This window comes from Myodes glareolus, chromosome 1 (genome assembly GCF_982192425.1).
Source record: "Myodes glareolus chromosome 1, mMyoGla1.1, whole genome shotgun sequence".
NCBI classification, from domain to species: domain Eukaryota; kingdom Metazoa; phylum Chordata; class Mammalia; order Rodentia; family Cricetidae; genus Myodes; species Myodes glareolus.
In genome coordinates this window covers 112,574,277-112,594,357 of record NC_142026.1, presented here as the reverse complement: position 1 = coordinate 112,594,357, position 20,081 = coordinate 112,574,277, and the positions used below count along the sequence as shown (strand labels likewise).

The 20,081-nt window shown below is 44.4% G+C and overlaps 1 protein-coding gene across 7 annotated transcripts in view; it reads left to right on the top strand.

Annotated features, from left to right (window-relative positions):
- The window catches only part of Slc2a12 (solute carrier family 2 member 12), a 58,096-nt gene that overhangs the window by 13,266 nt on the left and 24,749 nt on the right, over positions 1–20,081 (top strand). For 6 of the 7 annotated variants that reach the window (XM_085689208.2, XM_085689204.2, XM_048425490.3 and 3 more), the window contains one exon: positions 6,573–7,913. In XM_085689208.2, coding sequence (XP_085545334.1) covers positions 6,581–7,913 — 1,333 coding nt within the window. In that variant the 5' untranslated portion in view covers positions 6,573–6,580. Of the gene's footprint in view, positions 1–3,708; positions 3,840–6,572; positions 7,914–20,081 lie in introns of those variants that run through there. The other variant, XM_085689223.2, reaches the window with a different exon arrangement.

Below are 20,081 nucleotides of genomic sequence, written 5' to 3'. Positions count from 1 at the left end.
TGTAATCCCTGCCAGGGACAGACGCCAGAACTTTAGCCAGTAAGCCACAGCCATGTGGTGATACACAGATTAATGGAGATGGGTTAAATTAAGATGTAAGAGTTAGCCAATAAGAAGCTAGAGCTAATGGGCCAAGCAGTGATTTAAATAATAACTTTCTGTGTGATTGTTTTGGGGTTGAGCAGCCAGGAACCAACAAACGGCCTTCCTTACAAGGTGCAGGTAAGGAGAAGGCCTGTAGGAGATAGACAAAAGCTGGTGCCCAATATGGCCACCACACACATCACAGGACCAAAAAGCAGCATCTTGGGGCTTGGGAACTCTGTACTATACAGCTCTCCATGGGATGTGGCCTCTTAAAGCTGTGTACACTCAGGGTCTGGGAGTTTATGTGCCGCAGTCTTCTGGCTTAGCCGAACTCCCTCCATCATGAGCCATCCTAGAGCCTCTCTGTCCATGCTATGAACCCTCTTGTTGTCAGTGTTTCAGGCCTAAGGCCACACACACGTGACTCCATGACTGCTTGTCACCTGGGCACTATAGGCTACAAATACACCATTAATGTTAACCAAAGAAGAGAAGTCTAGGCGATTCTGAAGAAGTAGGGGGATCCTTTGAGCTCCACCCGCAAAGATGACTAAGATTCCTGGGACAGATAGCGCTGATGAAGAACACTGGTGGATTATGGGGGATGGGGACGGCGCAGAGCTGCACAAGTCCGGGAAAGAATATAGAAGTTTCTGGAAAGAGTAGATGATGTATAGCTGGGCCAGAGAATTTGGTCCTTGGAGAGTGATACAGGAAAGGGAACTGCTAACAGGGAGTGAGAACAGCCTGACAGTCACACAGAGCAGCCTCATACACAAGGCTGATGCTCCTGGAACCCAGGTACTCACAAGACTGTAGTCCCTGCAGTAGTGTGATAGTAGCAAGCTAATAGTTGTTCTGACAATGGTTTGGAAATGCTGGCAGTATGCTATTCAAGTAGCAAGCGTGTATGTAATTGCAAAGTTCCGCATGTTAGCAGTATCGACTGCAGCTATGTGAAGGAGAGGAAGTAGGAAGAGCGTTCCGCAGCACTGTTTCTAGTCACAATATCAGCAAACACTGATTAGCTTGCCAGGTGCAGAAGATTAAGAGTGAGACTAGAGAAGTGTGGAGAGCAGAACTTGACCTTCCAAGTTAATTTTCAGCCTACAAGTAAGGATGATTAGGCCCAGGAACCGGTACCTCTCACGGGACAGGCCTCCTATGCAGTCTTTGCACAGAGGGGCTGGACGAGCCAGCAAACGGCAGCTAAACAGAGTAACGACAGCACTAAAGAGGGGCTCCCCAGGAGTGGTGGCACTTGAGGTGGCCGTTGAAAGATGAGTTGGGATCAAAGGAACCCGGGGCGAATGAGCAAACAGCCATGAACACAATGGCCGGGCTGCTTGAGGGGTAACTGCAAGATTTTCTCGAACAATGTACGGAGGAGGGCTCCTTAAATCTGAGAAGCTTTCACAGTTGGTCAAGTTGTATAATTACCTGGCTGCTTGCCAAGGAGACCTGTGCGTGCATGCTTTTCAGCCCACTGTGGGATTTAGTGAGGCGGCAAGTATCTATTGTGTGCCCATTATGTACGTACGCCCGGACTGGCATCTGGGGGAGAAAGAGAAGGAGAAAGCAGGCAGAAATTCAAATATGGTGGAAAATGGAGCATCTTGCGTTGAGTGTGGCCTACAGTCATGGTTTCATGTGACTCACCGCTAGCTAGCAGACACAGGGCGGCTATTGTTGTGGTAGCCAGCGCTGCTGTCCCCTGCCCAGTGCCACCTGTCAACTGGCTCTGTGTGCTCCCGTGGGACTTGGAGCCCTTTTACACATGGCCTCTCGATGGTGACCGTGTCTTCATATCACCTTGGGAAGGGGTCCTCACTCAATCAAAAGGCACCAGGATTTTTTCTGGTGCGGGTGTGGGCCTTCTGACAAGGTAGCCAGAAGACACAGGGACAAGCAGAACCCAACAGCCTGTGGGTTCCTGATGGTCTCCGTGTCTGCCATGAGTTGTCCACCCTCTTCTTGCCTCAGCTTAGGAAGCTGAGACTCCCCTGTAGGAGAGTTTATGGAGAACAGCAATGTGGAAAGGGGGGGCATCTGGAAGCAGGGCCATGACAAAATGCTTTGGGATGCTGGATGAAGCTTTTAACTTGGCATCAAGGAGTGGCTTTTGTTTTTACATTAATTTTGGGTGTTCTTCTTCTCTGCTCTAGCCATGGCTGTCTCTCAAACCACCCAGCTGCCCCAAACTCTTCCATCTGTGTTGTGACAAACCCAAACTTTGTCTTCTTCCATCACCTCAGACTACATCCACTTTTATTCTGTTCATGGTCAGTTTTCTTAGAAAAGTTATGTCTACTTCCTACTTTCTATAGGATGGCATTTTGTTCCTGTCATCATTAACCAACGGTAGGTCCAAGAAAAGGCCATGCTGTGTCTCTCTTTTGTGACTTTTTTGTGAGAAAGCAGTACCAGGAAATGTGCTCTGTTGGAAGTCTTCAGGAGTCACCGGTGGCCATCTTGGAAGCATTGTACACTGAACTAGAAGTCAAAACCCAATGGGACAGCCTCAGGGTGAATGGGAACTTCTATTGTCGTAAGTCCCAGCAGTAAGGTGAGGATAATAGTTTGGGATAGGGCTTCTTGAATGACACAATGGGGACAAATCAGGTTTGTAACAGCTAAGTCCCTAATTCCTACCACTGTTGGTCAGATCTCCCCACAGAGCGAAGGTCATCGAATAGTCTACTGCAAGGTCTTATCCTTTTAATGGCTAATTGTCCAGGGATAGATAAAATAGAAGGACAGCTAATGAGAGAATAGTATGCTGTGGTGTACACAGGTTAAAGTAAAATGTTTCAATGATTTCCTAGAGAAATGCTATCATTTCGGTGATATAATTATCACCGAACAATTATAGTCAGTGCTCCAGGGCGCAAGGCCATTGACAAACTGGGATGACTTCCAGGCACATCCCTGTTTCTCAGTGTTTTGTGCCCTGTCTAAGGAAAGAGGCAAATTATCTAAGTCCAGAAAGCAGCAGCAGGAGCCGGGCCCCTCTTTTGTAAGGAGTGGATCTTCCTAGACCAGACCACACAAAGCTACCACCCTATCCACCCCTGCAGATCTCTCCAGGGCAGAACAGTAGAGCATCTAAGGAGGGGGCCCTCCAATCACCACAAGTCCCCTTTGTAGAAAAACACTCTCACATCTACCAAATGGGAAAGCAAGGAAGGGCAAGATGGCAGGGACAGTCTGTTCCCTAAGCTGTTTCAGCTGGCAGTTCTGCTACATGCTTAACTTGTCCCTCGCTACCCCATCACTGTGAACACCCTCTTTGCTGCCTCACCTGGTCTGCCTCCAAGGTTTTATGCTCAAGAGTTACCAGCCACATGGATCAGGACAACGAAGGCTAGTTACCAGTTGACAGACACATGCACACACAAGTCTGTACAGCAAGCAAAGATAAAATAAGTAGCAGCTAAAGAAAGTCCGGCTAATATAGTGTCCTTGGGTTGGCAAGATAGCTCAGCAGGTAAAAGCGCTTGTCACACAAAGCGGATGCCTGAGTCTGAGCCCCGTATCTCAAGATGGAAGGAGGGAACTGACCCCCCCAAAGTGGTCCTCTGTTTTTAACATTTGCACATAGCACACTTCATTACACACACACACACACACACAAAGAATACACAGTTCTTACCCAGTTGTGAGGATTTCATCTGATTTTCTTTGCAGTGGAGGAGTTTGCTGATGGGAATGTTTTAAGGCCATCTGGGGAAACTGAGGACATGAATGAATCTGTAAGCAACTAAGTCATTTCATATATACTAAAACAAAGCAAAGATAATAAATAAGAGAAATGTTACCAAGTGATTAAATTTCTTGAAGGCCAAGAAATTTTATGGTATTTTATTTCACTCTGTGTGTGTGTGTTTATGTGTATGTGTGTATTTGTATTTTGGCACCTAGAAAAGCACCTACTATATAATGGTGCTTCATAGCTATTTTCTGACTAGGTGAATTACTGACTCAGCTTTAACTTAATGGTTTAATCCATATAAGTTAGCTTTATTTGATGTGGATTATTTAATTATTCTCTCATTTATCTTACTATTTGTGGCTTGCTTCTTTCCTTCTTCCTTCCTTCCTTGACATCTTTCGTAGCCCAGGCAGACTTTGAATTCTCTATGTAGCCAAGGATGACCTTGAATTTATGTTCATCTTTCCTGCATCTCCAGAGTACTAGGCTTATAGGCATGTGCACCAAACTCAGTTTTTATGCATTGCTGGGGACTGAACCAAGGGCTTTGAGCATGTTAGGCAAGGATGCTGCCAACTGGCTTACAACACCAGCTTCAACTTATTTATTTTTAATTGCTCACTCGCTTCACATACGCCACTAAATTCCTGGTGGTGGAGAATAACTTGGCTGTTTGTGATGTGAAATGACTTGATCACCTTATTTGACCTCTTTATTTCAGGAGAGCTGAATAGGGTTTTTGTTGTTGTTATTTTGTTTGCTTAGTTTTATTTTGCTTTTTTGTTTGTTTGTTTGTTTGTTTGAGGCAGGGTTCCTCTCTGGAGCCCTTGCTAAGTAGACCAGGCTGGCCTTGAACTCACAGAACTCTGCCTGTCTTTGCCTCCCAACTGCTGGGATTAAAGGTGTGCACCACCACCGCCCAGCGGACATTTTTATCTTACAGGGGAAATAAAGAAAACGTTTTAGTAAGTCCAGAATGAAGTTTCTGATGTTCATGTCTCTTGTTACTACACACAAACAGTTCTGTTCCTGACCTTTACTAGAGGGCTCTGTTGCACCAGGCAGTCTATAGAAACATGCACACGTATATTGATTATTGTAGAAGCATCTACTTAACTGTTCAACCAAAGCACTACTTGAGGTACCAACCACTTGGGAGTTTAGTTCACCTCCAACTCATGCGAAACTGCAGTCATGGGCACTTGTTTGCCTTGACAGGAAGTCTTGTATTTGTTTATTTGTCTCCAGTTCCACCTGAGCACTCAAGTCTGAGCTGACAACATCTTTTGTTTGTGATGCCCTTGGGACCAATGACCAGCCTTGGTGCTTGGAAGTCTAGTCTCCCTACTGAATGAAGCATTAGCACCTCCCAAACCAAAAAAGCTGTGGTGCTCATACTCTGACTTACTCTGGAGGTGTGTAGCCCATTATCCTTGGAGCACAGTGAAAGGTGTCCCCATGAAGTCCCCCCAGGTACATGTACCCTATTCAGGGAGCCTCCTCTGTATCTATCTGAACTCTCTGCCTTTCCCTACTGGCAGGCTTATGGGCCACACACCCTGCATGCTGTTCTTCTTACTGTTCCTGAGACATGACAAGAGCTTCTCTGTCCTGTCCAAGAAATGACTGTCACTATATATAATCCCTGTCACCACTTCCTGTTTGTTCAGTTTTGGTTTTGTCACATTACAAGATGCTCTCTCTCTCTCTCTCTCTCTCTCTCTCACACACACACACACACACACACACACAGACACATATACTTATATATCTGCAAACTCATATATATATATTAATATATATTATTTTCAGTAATGGGAATGCATGTATATTTATTATATGCATATATATATGTATATTGTGTTACTGAATGAGCTGATGATTGTATATGTATATATGAATACCCATTACTGAAAAGTAGTAATTGTTCACTTTCCCCCTTTTCTCTAAGATTTTACATTAAAAAAACTTCCAATTCCCCTTTGTTCCTCTCTGCTGCATTCCACCTTCCTTCTTCCTCTCATGAGCAACATGCATTTTAGGCTGCTTGCCCCGCATCCATTTTTCCCTTCCTTATTTCTAACACAGCCTTGACTTTGTTCAAGCTTGCACACGCCTCCTGCTCCCACTTCTACTCCTTGTTCAGTGACTCCTGTGAGCACGGGCAAAGGCCCAGTGAAGCCTGATGGTGGCTGCTGAGGAGTTGAAGGCAAGAGCCTCAGGGGCTGGTTTCTGTGGGCTCCACATAGCCAGGAGCCCACACCTTCTTCTAGAGGTCCCTTCTCCCCTATCTATCTGCCCTCAGAAGTTTGTCTCTAGAGAACTGGGTTGGGCTTGGACAACCAGGCTATCAGGACATCTAATCCAATGCCAAAGGCACACTCTAGCAGCTAACCATTTTGTTCAGTCCTTATCGTCTGCCAGCTGCTTATCTTGTACAGCTACTTACTCTTGACTGAAAACAACACCAACATCCTAGCCAGAAGGAAGCCAGACTTCATAAACACCTTCGTGACTCCTCTCCTAAACAACAAAGAAAAAAATGATTTTTTATTCTGTCGTGAATTATCTTTGACAGTGTATTATTTTACCGTGGCACATTAGTTTACCACGGTTTTGTATGTGTGTGTGTGTGTGTGTGTGTGTGTGTGTGTGTGTGTGTCTAAAGTCAACGTTATGAAAGTCTTACCCAAAGGTAAGTGTCCATTTGGATAGGGCATGTTTGAAATGATCTCTCCGAACTGATTTCACGGTTTCCTTTTTCCGCTTGCAGGTTGCAGCATGTTCACCTTCCTGACATCTGTCACTGCAGCCGTCAGCGGCCTCCTGGTGGGTTACGAACTGGGGCTCATCTCTGGAGCCCTTCTTCAGATCAGAACCCTGTTAGCCCTGACCTGCCACGAGCAGGAAATGGTCGTGAGCTCCCTGCTCATTGGGGCGTTCCTGGCCTCTCTCACTGGAGGCGTGCTGATAGACAGGTATGGGAGAAGGCTCACCATTATCCTCTCGTCGTGCGTCCTAGGACTCGGAAGCTTGGTCTTGATAATGAGCTTGTCCTACACTGTCCTTATTATGGGACGCATTGCCATCGGGGTGTCCATTTCCTTGTCTTCCATTGCCACATGTGTGTACATTGCAGAGATTGCTCCCCAGCACAGAAGAGGCCTCCTTGTGTCCCTGAATGAGCTGATGATTGTCATCGGTATCCTCTTTGCCTACATTTCAAACTATGCATTCGCCAATGTCTTCAATGGTTGGAAGTATATGTTTGGTCTTGTGATTCCCCTGGGGCTTTTGCAAGCAATCGCGATGTACTTTCTTCCGCCAAGTCCTCGGTTTCTGGTGATGAAAGGGCAAGAGGATGCTGCCGGCAAAGTCCTTGGGAAGTTAAGAGTGATCTCAGACACCACCGAAGAACTCACTTTGATCAAGTCTTCCTTGAAAGATGAGTATCAGTATAGTTTCTGGGATCTGTTTCGCTCCAAGGACAACATGAGGACCCGAATCATGATAGGTCTGACGCTGGTGTTTTTTGTACAGACCACTGGCCAGCCAAACATACTGTTCTATGCATCAACCGTCTTGAAGTCCGTTGGCTTCCAGAGCAATGAGGCAGCCAGCCTCGCCTCCACTGGGGTTGGAGTGGTCAAGGTGGTTAGCACCATACCAGCAACCCTCCTTGTGGACCACGTTGGTAGCAAAACCTTCCTCTGCATTGGCTCCTCCGTGATGGCTGCTTCACTGTTGACCATGGGTATTGTGAATCTCAACATCAACATGAATTTCACCAATATCTGCAGAAGCCATAGCCCTCTTAACCAGTCCCTGGAGGAGCCTGTGTTCTATGCAACCGGGAACCTGTCAACTGGCAACAGTAGTCTTGGGGAGCACTTTAAAGGAGTCCCCCCACACAGCAGGGGCTCATTCATGCCTATGGGACATGGCATGGAGCAGAAAGGGGAGATGACCCTCACATCTTTACCAAATGCTGGACTGAGCCAAACTGAACACCAGGTAGTCACAGACCCTGCTGTTGTCCCAGCTGCTTACAAATGGCTGTCCTTGGCCAGCTTGCTTGTGTATGTTGCTGCTTTTTCAATTGGTCTAGGACCAAGTAAGTACTTCATTTCTTATTCCTTTTTCTCTTTCACTCGATAATTGTTTTGTGCTGCCTTTAATCGGTTCAAGCAATCTATTAAGATAGACTCTTGTAAATACAAGATGCAGATGAGCAGGCTAGTGGTCCCTGATGGTCTGCAAAGGTGGAAATGTGTCTCGTGTATACCTGCTTCTGAAAAGCACAAAGCCATATTTGTTCAAAGAATTGGTTACTCATCACTGTTCTCATCATATGAGCATACTTTAGCACAATTGACTAGATGTGAATCAGACCTAGCAAGAATTCATTGCTCAAAGGTATTGTAGTGTTTTATGAATGCAACTTTATTGAGATCACATTACATTCTGTGATTCTTTTTATGGGTGGAAGGAAAAACAATTGTGCAGATTTTCTGAAAGATATGATTGATGCATTTCAGTAATAATGAATTAGAAGTGAATTATGAGATAGGAAGAAGAATTTTCTTATTTCTTTGAGTAATTTTTTTTTACTAAACAAGTTTCCTGGGGGAATTTCATGTTCTTTCATTAAATGGGAGAATGAATGTGTGGTTTGTTCCATAGAACACAATGCAAATGGACAATTGACAGAGTTCTGCCTACAAGGCTCTTGCATTTTCTAGACTTGGACTGTTCAAACTCAGAGAGTCACTTGATGAGATAATTTGCTTATTTCTCTTCTGTAGCCTTAACCTCACAAGGACTCTCAACCTTTTTGTAGGGAGGTTGTGGAGGTAGTGTTTCTCTAACATTCTCTTCTCAGATTTGATCACCCTCCAACTGCCATCTCCCTTCTTGCCTTCCTCTTTTTCTCCTCCATCTTCCTCCCCTTCCTCAACCCCACTATTAAATAGAGTTAATTTTGGAACTAACTATAAGGATCAAGGTGATCAGTCTTCTCTAAAAAAGGGAACTGTTCCCAGTCTCAGACCAAGAGGCATGCATAGGCTACCCATTGAAGAAGGGATTCTGTGGAGGAATGGCCATGTAAAGGAGTTTTTAGAAAGAAGACACACCCTAGCCATCCACTGCTAATGCATTAACTATGTATTCAGGTGATGTCTGGCAGGGGACTTGGCTATTACTGACCAGGAGCAATGCTCGATGCTGGGAAACCGTCATGAGCAGGCCAGACCTTGTTCTCATCTTCTAAGAGACTAGTTGACTAGCCTATGGTATATCCCCTGTGTTGGCCTCTTATCACCAACCAGCAGAGTCGGCATGCTTGATCTCAGTTAACCAATACTCATGAACATGCTGCTTTAGCCTCTCCTGCCCCAGTCCTACTACCTCATTGTTTAAATTTTACACCTACTTCTAAAATATCACTTTCTAGATATGATTTTTTTCCAAATTCCAGACAGGTAGAAAGATAGCCATCTGGTGGACCCTACACTGTGCCTAGTCAGCTGAAGCAATTCAGGACTAAGCAGCTGTAACTAGGTTGGGTAGCCAGAAGGAGGCAATCTTCTGGTACCATACGTACATAGATTTTCCCACATACGCTGTGAAGGGGCAGATAGATTAAATATTACTATACTGTAGCGTCTGACTAGTCTGTCTCATTATTGATCCTGATTATTAAGACATGATATAGCTTGTTTTCAGAAAGTTGTTCACCCATGATATATGTATGTGACTGCTCTGGTTCTTTAAACTAATGCAGCTGGTGAACCATCATTTGTATATTTTCATTTCAAGAAAGACGTCATATTCTATAGGAGAATAAGATATGAGTGTTATCATATACTGAAGGACGACAACTCGACCTTGTTTGCAATACTTTTCTGTGTAAGAAAGTACAGTGAGGTTTGTTCATCTGATAAATGCTACATGGTGGTTATGAATCTACTGGCTTTCTTTGCCAGAATCTTTTGTCTTCTATGTTCATCATGAAACCAAAAAAATGTTTATTTTGTATAACTATTTTTTGATCCAATTCTTTGAATTATCAAGGGCCAGCTAAGAATCTGAGAAAACTCGTAAACCAGGCATGCCTTTGTGGTTTTAACTTAGAGGCCGTCTTCAGTTCAAAGAGTTGACGCTGTGGTACGCGGCATCATAAGAGAGTCGTTGATCTCAGACTTTGGGGAGCAACCTATGTAGGGAGTGGAGGAAGCCCTCAGCGAGTGGAGTCCTGAGTGAATATGTATTTTGACATGAACAAAGCATGTCCATGGCTCAGATGCCAATGGCCCACAATAAATTGGCAAAGCCATTACCCATCTGGGTCAGGCAAAGCTCCTCTCAAAGTCTGGGTATGTGTGCTTATGAACCATTGACCAGCGATTGCAGCTTCCTCTTCTCTGTTTACAGCCTGGGACTGTTCACCTGCAGAGAGCCCTACAGAGACTAGCTAATTCCCAACTCCGCCTCCCTCCCCCATACTGTGCATAGTAAATGCCCTGAGGTTCTAGGTTGCCAGTGGTTGGAGAATCTCTGCTCCACTCTGGTTCCAGCTTCATTGTACATGTATCTGTACAGTATCTGTCTTTTCTTCATTTCCCTGCTACCCCTCGTCAGGGTTCAGAGACCCAAGCCACTCAGGACATGGATAAGCCTATTCACCACTAGAGCCTTTTAGCATGATGTCACGCTTCTCTCTAGATCTGGGGATATTTTGAATGCAGCAGATTCTCTATTCCAGCATGCCGCTTGCTATCTCATTGTGTTAGAACAGAGTTCCCCTCTGTAGGAAATCCAGTTTGACTTTCGGGAACAGTTAGAAGGTTTATTGTTACTTAACCTTTATACTCCCGTAAAGGGTACTCTGCTCTTTTCCTTTTTAAAATGTACTTGAACTTAGGGTTAGATATTGGATATGAAGGCTGCCCCCTCCAGAAGCTCGTGTGTTGAAGGGCTTGGTCCTCAGCTGGTGGATCCAGTTTCCCTTTGGTCTTGAGAGTAAATGTTAATGAACTAGACAGCTTACTGTCACTGTGCCAATATATCCAAGATCAACTTAAAAAGAGGAAAGACTCTTTTTGCCTCATGGTGTCTAAGTTTTCCACCTATGATCGTGTGTCCCTTTTGCCACTGAGCCAATGGTGAGGCAGTGCATAGCAGGACAGACAGTGCACACCGAGGGACATACTCTTCATTGACACAAACAGAAAGGCAGGAGGAAGCAAGGATCCTAATATCTCCTTCAAGGCTGTATTCCTAAGGCCTAATGACTCTCTGATAAGTCCTGCCTCCTAAGAGGGTGTATCGCTTTCTAATTCCACCGCACCATACGCTAGAAGCAAGCCTTGAGCACATGGGCCTTTAGGAGACGCTCTAAACACAGGCACAACAGTCAATTATTTTTTGCTCCGACCTCCCATTGAAGAGGCATTAGAAGTAAGAGTGAATAAAAGTAGTGTATCATCCTCCTGTATCCACCCCAAGAGACACAGTCTGTCTCTTTTGAAGACAGGCTATAGGTAGGTAAGTATGTGCTTTTTCTGAGGCTACACTGTCAGAAAAAAAGAATAATGATTGTTTTAAAAATTTTTTGGATATACGTCTACTTGGATAAGTGAATTTAAGAAAACACTGAACATCTGCATCAGTTAGAATTCAAGTTCAGCTGATATAACAGGACCAAGATAACAAAAGCTAGATCTTTCTTTCTTTCTTTCTTTCTTTCTTTCTTTCTTTCTTTCTTTCTTTCTTTTTTTCCTTCTTTCTTTCTTTCTTTTTTTCTTTCTTCCTTCCTTCCTTCCTTCTCTCCCCTCCCCTCTTCTCCCCTCCCTCCTCCTCCTCCTTCTATTCCTCCGCCTCTTCCTCCTCTTTCTCCGCCTCCTCCTCTTCCTTCTTCTTTTTTAAATGCTTACCAGCTGGAGCTCTATAGTTCTGGATACTATGGTGGGTGGTACCCGGGGTCAGGCTCTGGGAGCCTACAGCTTCCCCAGACCCTATATTAGGTTATTCTTTAATATTCACCCCTCCTTTGTCATGATGGCTGTCTAAATATGGAGATGCATTTAACAGTGCTGTCATTCTTTCTTAGCAGTTAATGAGCCTTTCAGAATCAGCATGCACAGTACAGCTGGTTAAAGGAATGTCAGGTGGAGAAAGGTCATGTCAGGTGGGCCATCCATGGCCATATGGGTCATTGCAGTAGAGTGGGACCACTCCGGGTGATGAATAGATTGGAATTTTTTATTACACCCTGTAACATGAGGGTCGGCTTGTTGAGGTATCTGTCCCCACCTGGTACCCCACAGACATCATTTCCCAGAGAAAATCAATCACACAGAGATCTCTATAAGTTATAAAGCTGATTGGCCCATTAGGTCAGGCTACTTATTAGCTCTTATAACTTATGTTACCCCATTATCCTTATCTATGTTAGCCACACGGCTCAGTACCTTTTTCAGCTGGGCAGGTTACATGCTGCTTTATCAGTGATCTGGGCAGTAATGGAGAGGAAGCTTCCTGCTTCCCAGAATTCTCCTGTTCTCATTGCATCACCTCTACTTCCTGTCTGGTTTTCCCTCCTATACTTCCTGCCTGGCCAATCAGCGTTTTATTAAAATACATGATTGACAGAACACAGACAATTCTCCCGCAACACCCTGCCACTACATGTATGTGTGTGTGTGTTATGTATATGCATGTATTCACGTGTGCTCTTGCATTCTTGTGTGTGAGTGCTGGGCCATGTGTGTATCACAGCATTCATGTGGAGGCTGGAGGACAACCTGGGATGGCTGCCTTCACCTTCTACTTTGTTTGAGACAGAATCTCCTGGCTCTTTTACAGTTAGTTGCATGTTGTAAGGCATCTGACCCATGTGCATCCTGGGCTTCTCCTGCCTCCCCCTTGCATCCATGAACACTGGGATTGTAGATGCTTTACCCAGTGAGCCATCTCCCCAACCTGTAAGGAATTTCCGATAGGGGTCAAGCATCTCATAACTGGGATAAGATGAAGAAACAAAGGTCTGGGAGAGAACAGGAAAAGACTTAGTAACCAGGGCCCCAGAGAGAAGCTGGTAGAGACATCTGTGGAAGGCTGTGGCCTCTTTAACCATGGCCTGGAGTATCTGCAGAGCAGAAGAGGAGCTTCAGTCAGAGTAGGCTGAAGCAAAATTGAATGGACTTGCCGTAGAAAACTTAGAGTGTCAGGGAGGAAACTGCAGCCTGCTGCCATGTCTGCCCACACCAGCCCTCAGGATGCTTGGCCTTGGCCTTGCAGAAGTGCTAAAAGCAGATCTGGGCAAATTTTCTTCTTCCTACTATCTGTATGGGGATCCAGTAGTTAACCGTGCGATGTCTAAGCTACAGTGGTTTTGAGGGCCTTGCACCAACCAGCAAGCTTACCCCATGGTTTTACTTTGGGCTTTCGAACTCATGCATATTTGTCTTCCTGAAAACTATCACCCAGGACTGCATAGGAAGGGGATTCTGGGAAATGTAGTCCCATTGTAGCTAAAGTGCTGCAGCACAGAATCACCATAATGGCGTAAAAGAGAATACATGTGAATATGGAAAATGTATTTCAATGGTTAAGGTTAAGGATCTTGAATTTAATCTTTTGGTTTTAAAAAATAAAATGTTAGTTGTCGATATGTATGGCTAGCTTTCCTTCTATCCATTTCTATAAAAGATGAGGTTATTTCATTCATATCTCATGGATTTCCTTTCTTTTGGTTACTGCACTGTAGAGGTTTTGGTGTTTGTTTTCTCAGGGATGTTAAGCATCTCCCCTAAGCCGATGGTTCTCACTCATCTCCAGTTCTCTGGTCACTCCTGGCTTCCTGTTTCATTGTGCCCCATGAGTGTGAGACTTTTCTACTTCAGTGCTTCGCGATCAGTCAGAGAGGAAAGGCCAGGGCTGAATTCTTATTCCTCTTACCTCGGGGCCCACCATCCCTTCCCCATTTCTCCATGGGGTTGCCACACCTGCAGACACTCAGGGTTGATTTAGGAGGTTTTTCTTAGTTTGGTCAGTGACCAAATACTTGGGCTTCCCCTCAACCGTGGATCCTGTCTTTATTGCTTCTTTTCTATTTTTGCCGTCCTCCTCTGGCCCTGTGTTTTTATTACTAAGTTACTGGGAGAGTCTCCCAGGCGCTCCATGCCAGGCCTGGCTCACATCTGGCCATCTTTTTTGCACGCCAGCTTTATACTGTACCAGAGAAATCAACTACTTGCCAAGATAAAAAGAAGACAGTAATTCTTTTTTTTTTTCTTTTATGGGAAGGAAACAAGAATCTGCAGAGTATTCTGAGGTCACGCTGGTTAAGGTCCACAGGCCCAGATTCCTTGGGCTCATTCCTCTCTCTACGATGCTCTCCCCCATTCCTGAAAGGGGAACTCAGTTTCTCGGGGTCTTCTGTCACCTCCCTGTACTGTATCCATGCGTGTGTGTGTGGTTGGTGACCCTGGTGACTAGAGCATTGGGCTCTGGAGCTGTCATTCACGTAGCTGTGCATTGAAAGTCCACACGGTGTGCACAGTAAGTGAAGTGCAGGCCTTGCATGCTGGGGTGAGGTTTCACCCATTAGGATTTCTTTATCTTCCACTCTTTCCCCATCTCCAGTCGATAAGCCCAGAACGCATGTAGTGTCTTCCCTCTCTACTCAATCCCAACCTTTTCTACCTTTGAGGCTTCCTGAAAATCTCCACTATGGACCCGCTCCAATTCTTAAAGGGCCTCTGTGTGTATGAGCTGTTAATGCATGTCTCATGTAGAGTTACTCAGTTCTGGGATACAAAGTGTCTGAGTTAAGAGATAGAAAGGAATTCTGGGTTCTAATCCCGGACCATTCATTTGTTGACGGGCAAGCCACTTTTCCACTCTCGGTTGTTTCTCGTCTATGAAATGGGCACAGCAGTGTGGTGTCTGCTAGAGAGAGTAGGTGCATGCCAGGTGAGCCAATGTGTTTTGGATGCTACAGAGCACAGTGCCAATGTGAATGACAGTACAATGGTGTAACTCAGTCCGTGAGTGGTAGCTTGTATTGCCACTGTACATTCCTAGGTTAATTAATTGGAGAACAGTTGGTAGATCATATGTTCCTAGAAAAAGGAAACCGCATCTTGTGTTTTTTCTCTTTCTGTCCTTTGTATGTGAGCACCTTATAATTCTGATTATAAACCATGCAAGGTCACATTTGGATTGTGAAGGGAGATGGGAAAAGATATTTAAACTCAGTTGCAGTGCAGGAAGGAGCTCAAAGTCAGCTCAAATGGGTGGGCGAAGGACCCAATAACTTAGAAATGCTAAGGACCAAAGCAAGTCCTCTCTGCCAGACACTGTCACGGGGCTTTCTGCAGAACAATACATCCCTTGAATACAACTTTCAAAAATCAGGTTTTTTTTTGCCTATAAGAAGCTGGGAATCAGTCATGCTCAGAACCGCACACGGGAGGCAGCTAGGGCCTGCCTTTTGTTATATCCCAAAGAACTGGACACAGAGCTCTGTAAGCCATCCTGGATTTTCTTGGACACCTTTGCTTTTGCCACAACATGGAGCAGTTAGTCTTTCTGGAAACTTCTGGGTCCAAAGTAGTGCTGCTGGCTGGGGAAGCTGAGGATGGAAGCCCTTAGGTATGGGAAGGGAATTCACTCTCTCATCCATCCCATGGTGTCTAAGAATGGCAGCTCCAAGACCTGGCTTAGGTCTCACATGGGAGACTGGGTTAGACTGTGTCAGAGTCCAGCATCTGAATCAACCCTCCTAACATCAATAATAACATCGTACCATGGCTTGGGGATAGACATTTTCCTATTGTCTTTAGAATCTAAAAAAATTGTCCTTTGGCCAGGTGGTGGTGGCACAATCATTTAATTCTGGCACTCGAGAGGCAGAGACAGGTGGATCTCTGAGTTTGAGGCCAGACTGGTCTACAGAGTGAGTTCCAGGATGTCCAGGGCTACAGAGAGAAACACTGTCTAGAAAACCAAAATTAAAAAAAAATGAAATTTTTCCTTCATTTATTTTGCAAAGAATTAGTCACTCATGTCTATATCTGTGCTGTGATTTCTTTGTCTTTCCTAAAGAAAACATGCCATGAGGCATTCCATTTCAATACTCAAAAATCATATTGTAAGCTTTGGCATATACTACAAGAACCAGCTAGAGCTTTAAAAATATTATTAGGAGCAAGCTTTTCATACCAGATTTTGAACCCATTATAAAACGTATTAGCCCGGTGTGATTATTGCTCAAGTATGGAGTTTAGAGAGTTTATAACTTGTAAAACAAACAGATCCTTTGTGTAAGTAGAGGTGTAAAGGGGAAAGTACTTGCTGTTCTAAAGCAACATTGAGAGGAAGATTAAACTATCCTTATTAAATCTCCTTAAGTATGAGTTGGCTAAGAGCAACATTCTTTCATTGTATTAGGTCATAGTGTGGCTTTCTTCTGCCAGGAAAGGGTTTCTGTTTTTAGGTTCAAGTGGATGCCCCGAGTCATTCCATCTCAGGTCCTCTGGTTTCCTAACTGTGAAATGACAAGGCTGCCTTAGGAGCTAGAGTTTAAGTGGAAGGGACCTAAATGTGGCATCCAGTAATATTATGTACTCTCTGTTGTGCACTTAAAATAGGATCCTGAGAAGGAGTCTGCTGGCTTCGCCCGTCGGCTGAAGATTCATGGGGCACAAGAGAAAAGAGCTCTTTTTCGTTTCTGTGTAACTAATAGTAAGAGTCTTGCATGGAATTAAATCAGGACATAAACCCCACTGCCATTATTCATGGCATTTATTAAATAGTCATTTATTCATGCTTTTCTCACCACTTCAGCATAGATTCAGAATCTTAACCTGACTTTCCAGCGCATGTTCAAGGTGGTCTTGACCAGCATCCTAGTTCCTTTTAACTACTAGGAAGTTTTTAGCATAGAGTCACAGATTCTTGTCATTATGAGAACATCTACTTGTGCCCCACAAACAAAGATGAGCCAAAACTCAGAGCCTGTTGCGATTATGTCATGAGTTCATTTGAGGTGATGTTTGTGTAGAAGTGCAGTCTTCCCCACAATACCGGTACACTGGAACGTAGAAACAACTATGGATGGCTATTCTTTTTTTTTTTTTTTTTTTTGAGGAGAGTGTTTGCACATCTTTATTACTAACAAACATCACTGCATAATGATACAGCATACAATGTAACATATATCACAATGATTCTTTTTTTTCTCAGTCCACACCTTCATAGTGCCCCAGTTCGTTCTATGCCACTGTCTCAGCACCACAGTCGGCCCCCATCCTATATGCTTTGGCTCTCCTGTAATTAGATCTCCTGTTCGTTTGGTCCGTCTTCCATCATGCTTTCCTTCCCTAACAGCTTCTTCCCTGACTTTCCATTAGTGAACTCAGCTGTCTAGGTTTCATATTCCACTCCTCATTCGCTGGAGAGCATCAGCATCTCCCAGAAGGCTTTCTAGTCCAAAAATTCATATGTCCATAAAGTAATTAGTTCATTCTCCCTCCTCTCATTCCTAACTCTCTTTTCACCAGTAAGGAAGTTTTCTCCAGTTCATATGTGTGTCTATTTTTTATATATGTATATGTGATATATGTATGTATATGTATATATACATATACATACATATCACACACACACACACACACACACACACACACACACACACATATATATATATATATATATATATATATATATATACACATACTGGTTTTTTGGACAGGGTTTCTCTATAGTTTTGGAGCCGGTCCTGGAACTTGCTCTGTAAACCAGGCTGGCCTTGAACTCACAGAGACCCACCTCCCACCTGCCTCAGCCTCCCGAGTGCTGGGATTAAAGATGTGCGCCACCTCTGCCCTGCTCCGGGTCATATATTAAGTTAGGTTGTGAGACTGTGACCCTCCACCTTCAACTAAAAACTACCCTTGCTTCACATATTCAAGTGGAACACCACACCAAAATCTGAGTGACAGGTGACCCTAGAGCATCTCCTCTCATATTGTCTCCCAACTCTGGAGCCCCATATGGGCAGCAAGGAGTATATTGCAAAGGCCAAGAAGAGAAGCCAGAGGGAGAAAGTGGTGGAAATTCTTCAGTCATTCATCTAGCAGGGAGGTGTGGCTCCGCATGGCCTGGGCCAGGCGCTGGGCATTCAGGAGAGGCCACACCTTGCGGAGCTAGCGATGGAACAAACAAGCGATAAGGACAAACAGTGAACGTAAACATCATACGATTTCAGGGCAGAGCAGAGCTCAGGTCATGTGGAAGCAAGAATAGCAGAGGGTAAAGGACTGTAAAGAGGAACGGTATCCTTGAAGGGGGCTCCTTCAGGGAGGAAAGTGCGAGGGTGTTTCTGAGACTGTGCTGTTGGGGTGAGTTTCGTATTGAGAAAGTAGTGTGAGCATCTGGAAGAGGGTGGGGGATTTTCTGCAGGGATAAAGGATGGTGGGTCACGTGCCCTGAAGATGGATATGAGCATGAACGATTAGGAGAATGTGAAAAAAAAAAGCCAATTGAATCTGTATCCCAGTGATGGAATTTGGATGGGGTTTTTGCCTGGGACATCCTCTCTCTATCAAGATCCACAGGAGAGGAGTCTGGACAAATAAACTCACCCCTGGAATTTTCCGTATGCTAAGCCGGACAGTAGGCTGGTGGTATCCACCTCGCTGGGTAATCGCACAGCTAATGAAGTGATCTGTACAGTGTGTCCTTCACTTAGTCCCTGCTGTGCAGGGTGGACTCAGGGGCCGTGGTGTCAGACTTCTGGTTATGGTCTAGACATGAGGAGTTCAGATCCTGCCAGCACTGATGTCAGCAAGGACTTTATTTAAGTCACCCAGGGACACACAGGAAGTGCTCATGGCTTGCTGCTGATATATGATGTCATCGCCAGCCTCACTGCCCTTCTTATTTCCGTGGGGTTGACACTATAGAAATGGACATGTAGCTTTGGGATGCACCATCCAGTCATGGAGTGCCTGTAGTCAGGGTTTCCCAGGGTTTCCCAGGGATGCAGAAAGGTTTCACAGAAAATTGTGCCGTGCTGGTGAGAGTGTGAACGTGGCCAAGAAGCACAGACATTCACTCGTCTACGTCTGTGCAATTGATCCAGACTCTGTGGCTGCGCACGAGCTCTCTGGGGTGGCACTGGTACACCCAGGTTTCCTGTGGTTGGGAATCAGTGGTGGGGGAAACTGTGGCTCACATGGAGCCCCACGTGCATTGGACCAAATGCCTACTTCAATAAAAGTGCTCAATTGAGGGTCAAAGGCCATCTCTAAAAATTGGTGCTTAAGGAAGTTTAAATTTAGAATTAAGGCCGTTTTTTTTTTTAGGGTGCTAGAAAAAAAATGCTGATTTCCAAGTCTTTCCATTTTGTTCTCCAAGTATGAGGCTTGCGCTCAGCAGTATCTTGGATTAATCATGCTTACTTTAATTTTCTTTACTTAAATTTATTTTCCTTTTTATTTCTTTAAGTTACACTTCTTTCTGGGTGTGTGTGTGTCTGTCTGTAGGTAGGGGGTGATGGTACATATGTGTTGTGTATATTCAGAGGTCAGAGGACAACTTTTGGGAGTTGATTTTCACTTATTACCCCATGTGGACGCCTTAGGGTTTGAACTCAAGTGATCAGGTATGGTGGCAGGCACGTGGTGGTAAGCATCTTTACCCTCTGAGTTGTTCTTACTTTTACTTTCACGGTTTCTTTAACTCAATGATATATAATGTGTCTCTATACATCTAAGACCCTCTTTTTGTTTGTTTTTTTGAGACTGGCTTTCACTATATAACTTAGGCTGGCCTCAAATACATGTATCCTCCTGCCTCAGCCATCCTGAATACTAAGTTTAAAAGCATGAGCCACTGTGCCCAGCTAAACCAAGTTTCTTAAAACTTGGCTCTTAAAAAACCAAACAAGATTTGAGTCCAAGCCCTTTGTAATTTTTTTCTAAGAAAATCTTGTGACCGTCTAAACCTGGAACTTGGAAAGATTCCTTTTCTCTTTTGCTTACCTGATTAGTATTAGAGCTTGTAGACACGTTTTAGTGAATTATCTGAGCCCCCCCAAATTGCATTCAATTCTTCTGGTAAGAATGGGCAAGTACAGTTAATAACTGTAATGAAAGACCATTAGATAGAGATCATACCCTAACCACAAGTAATTAAGGTGTCAGTAACTGGAAAGGACCTGTGGTTTTGCCCACTTGCAAGCTAACAGGTTAGCTTGGGTGTTCATAAA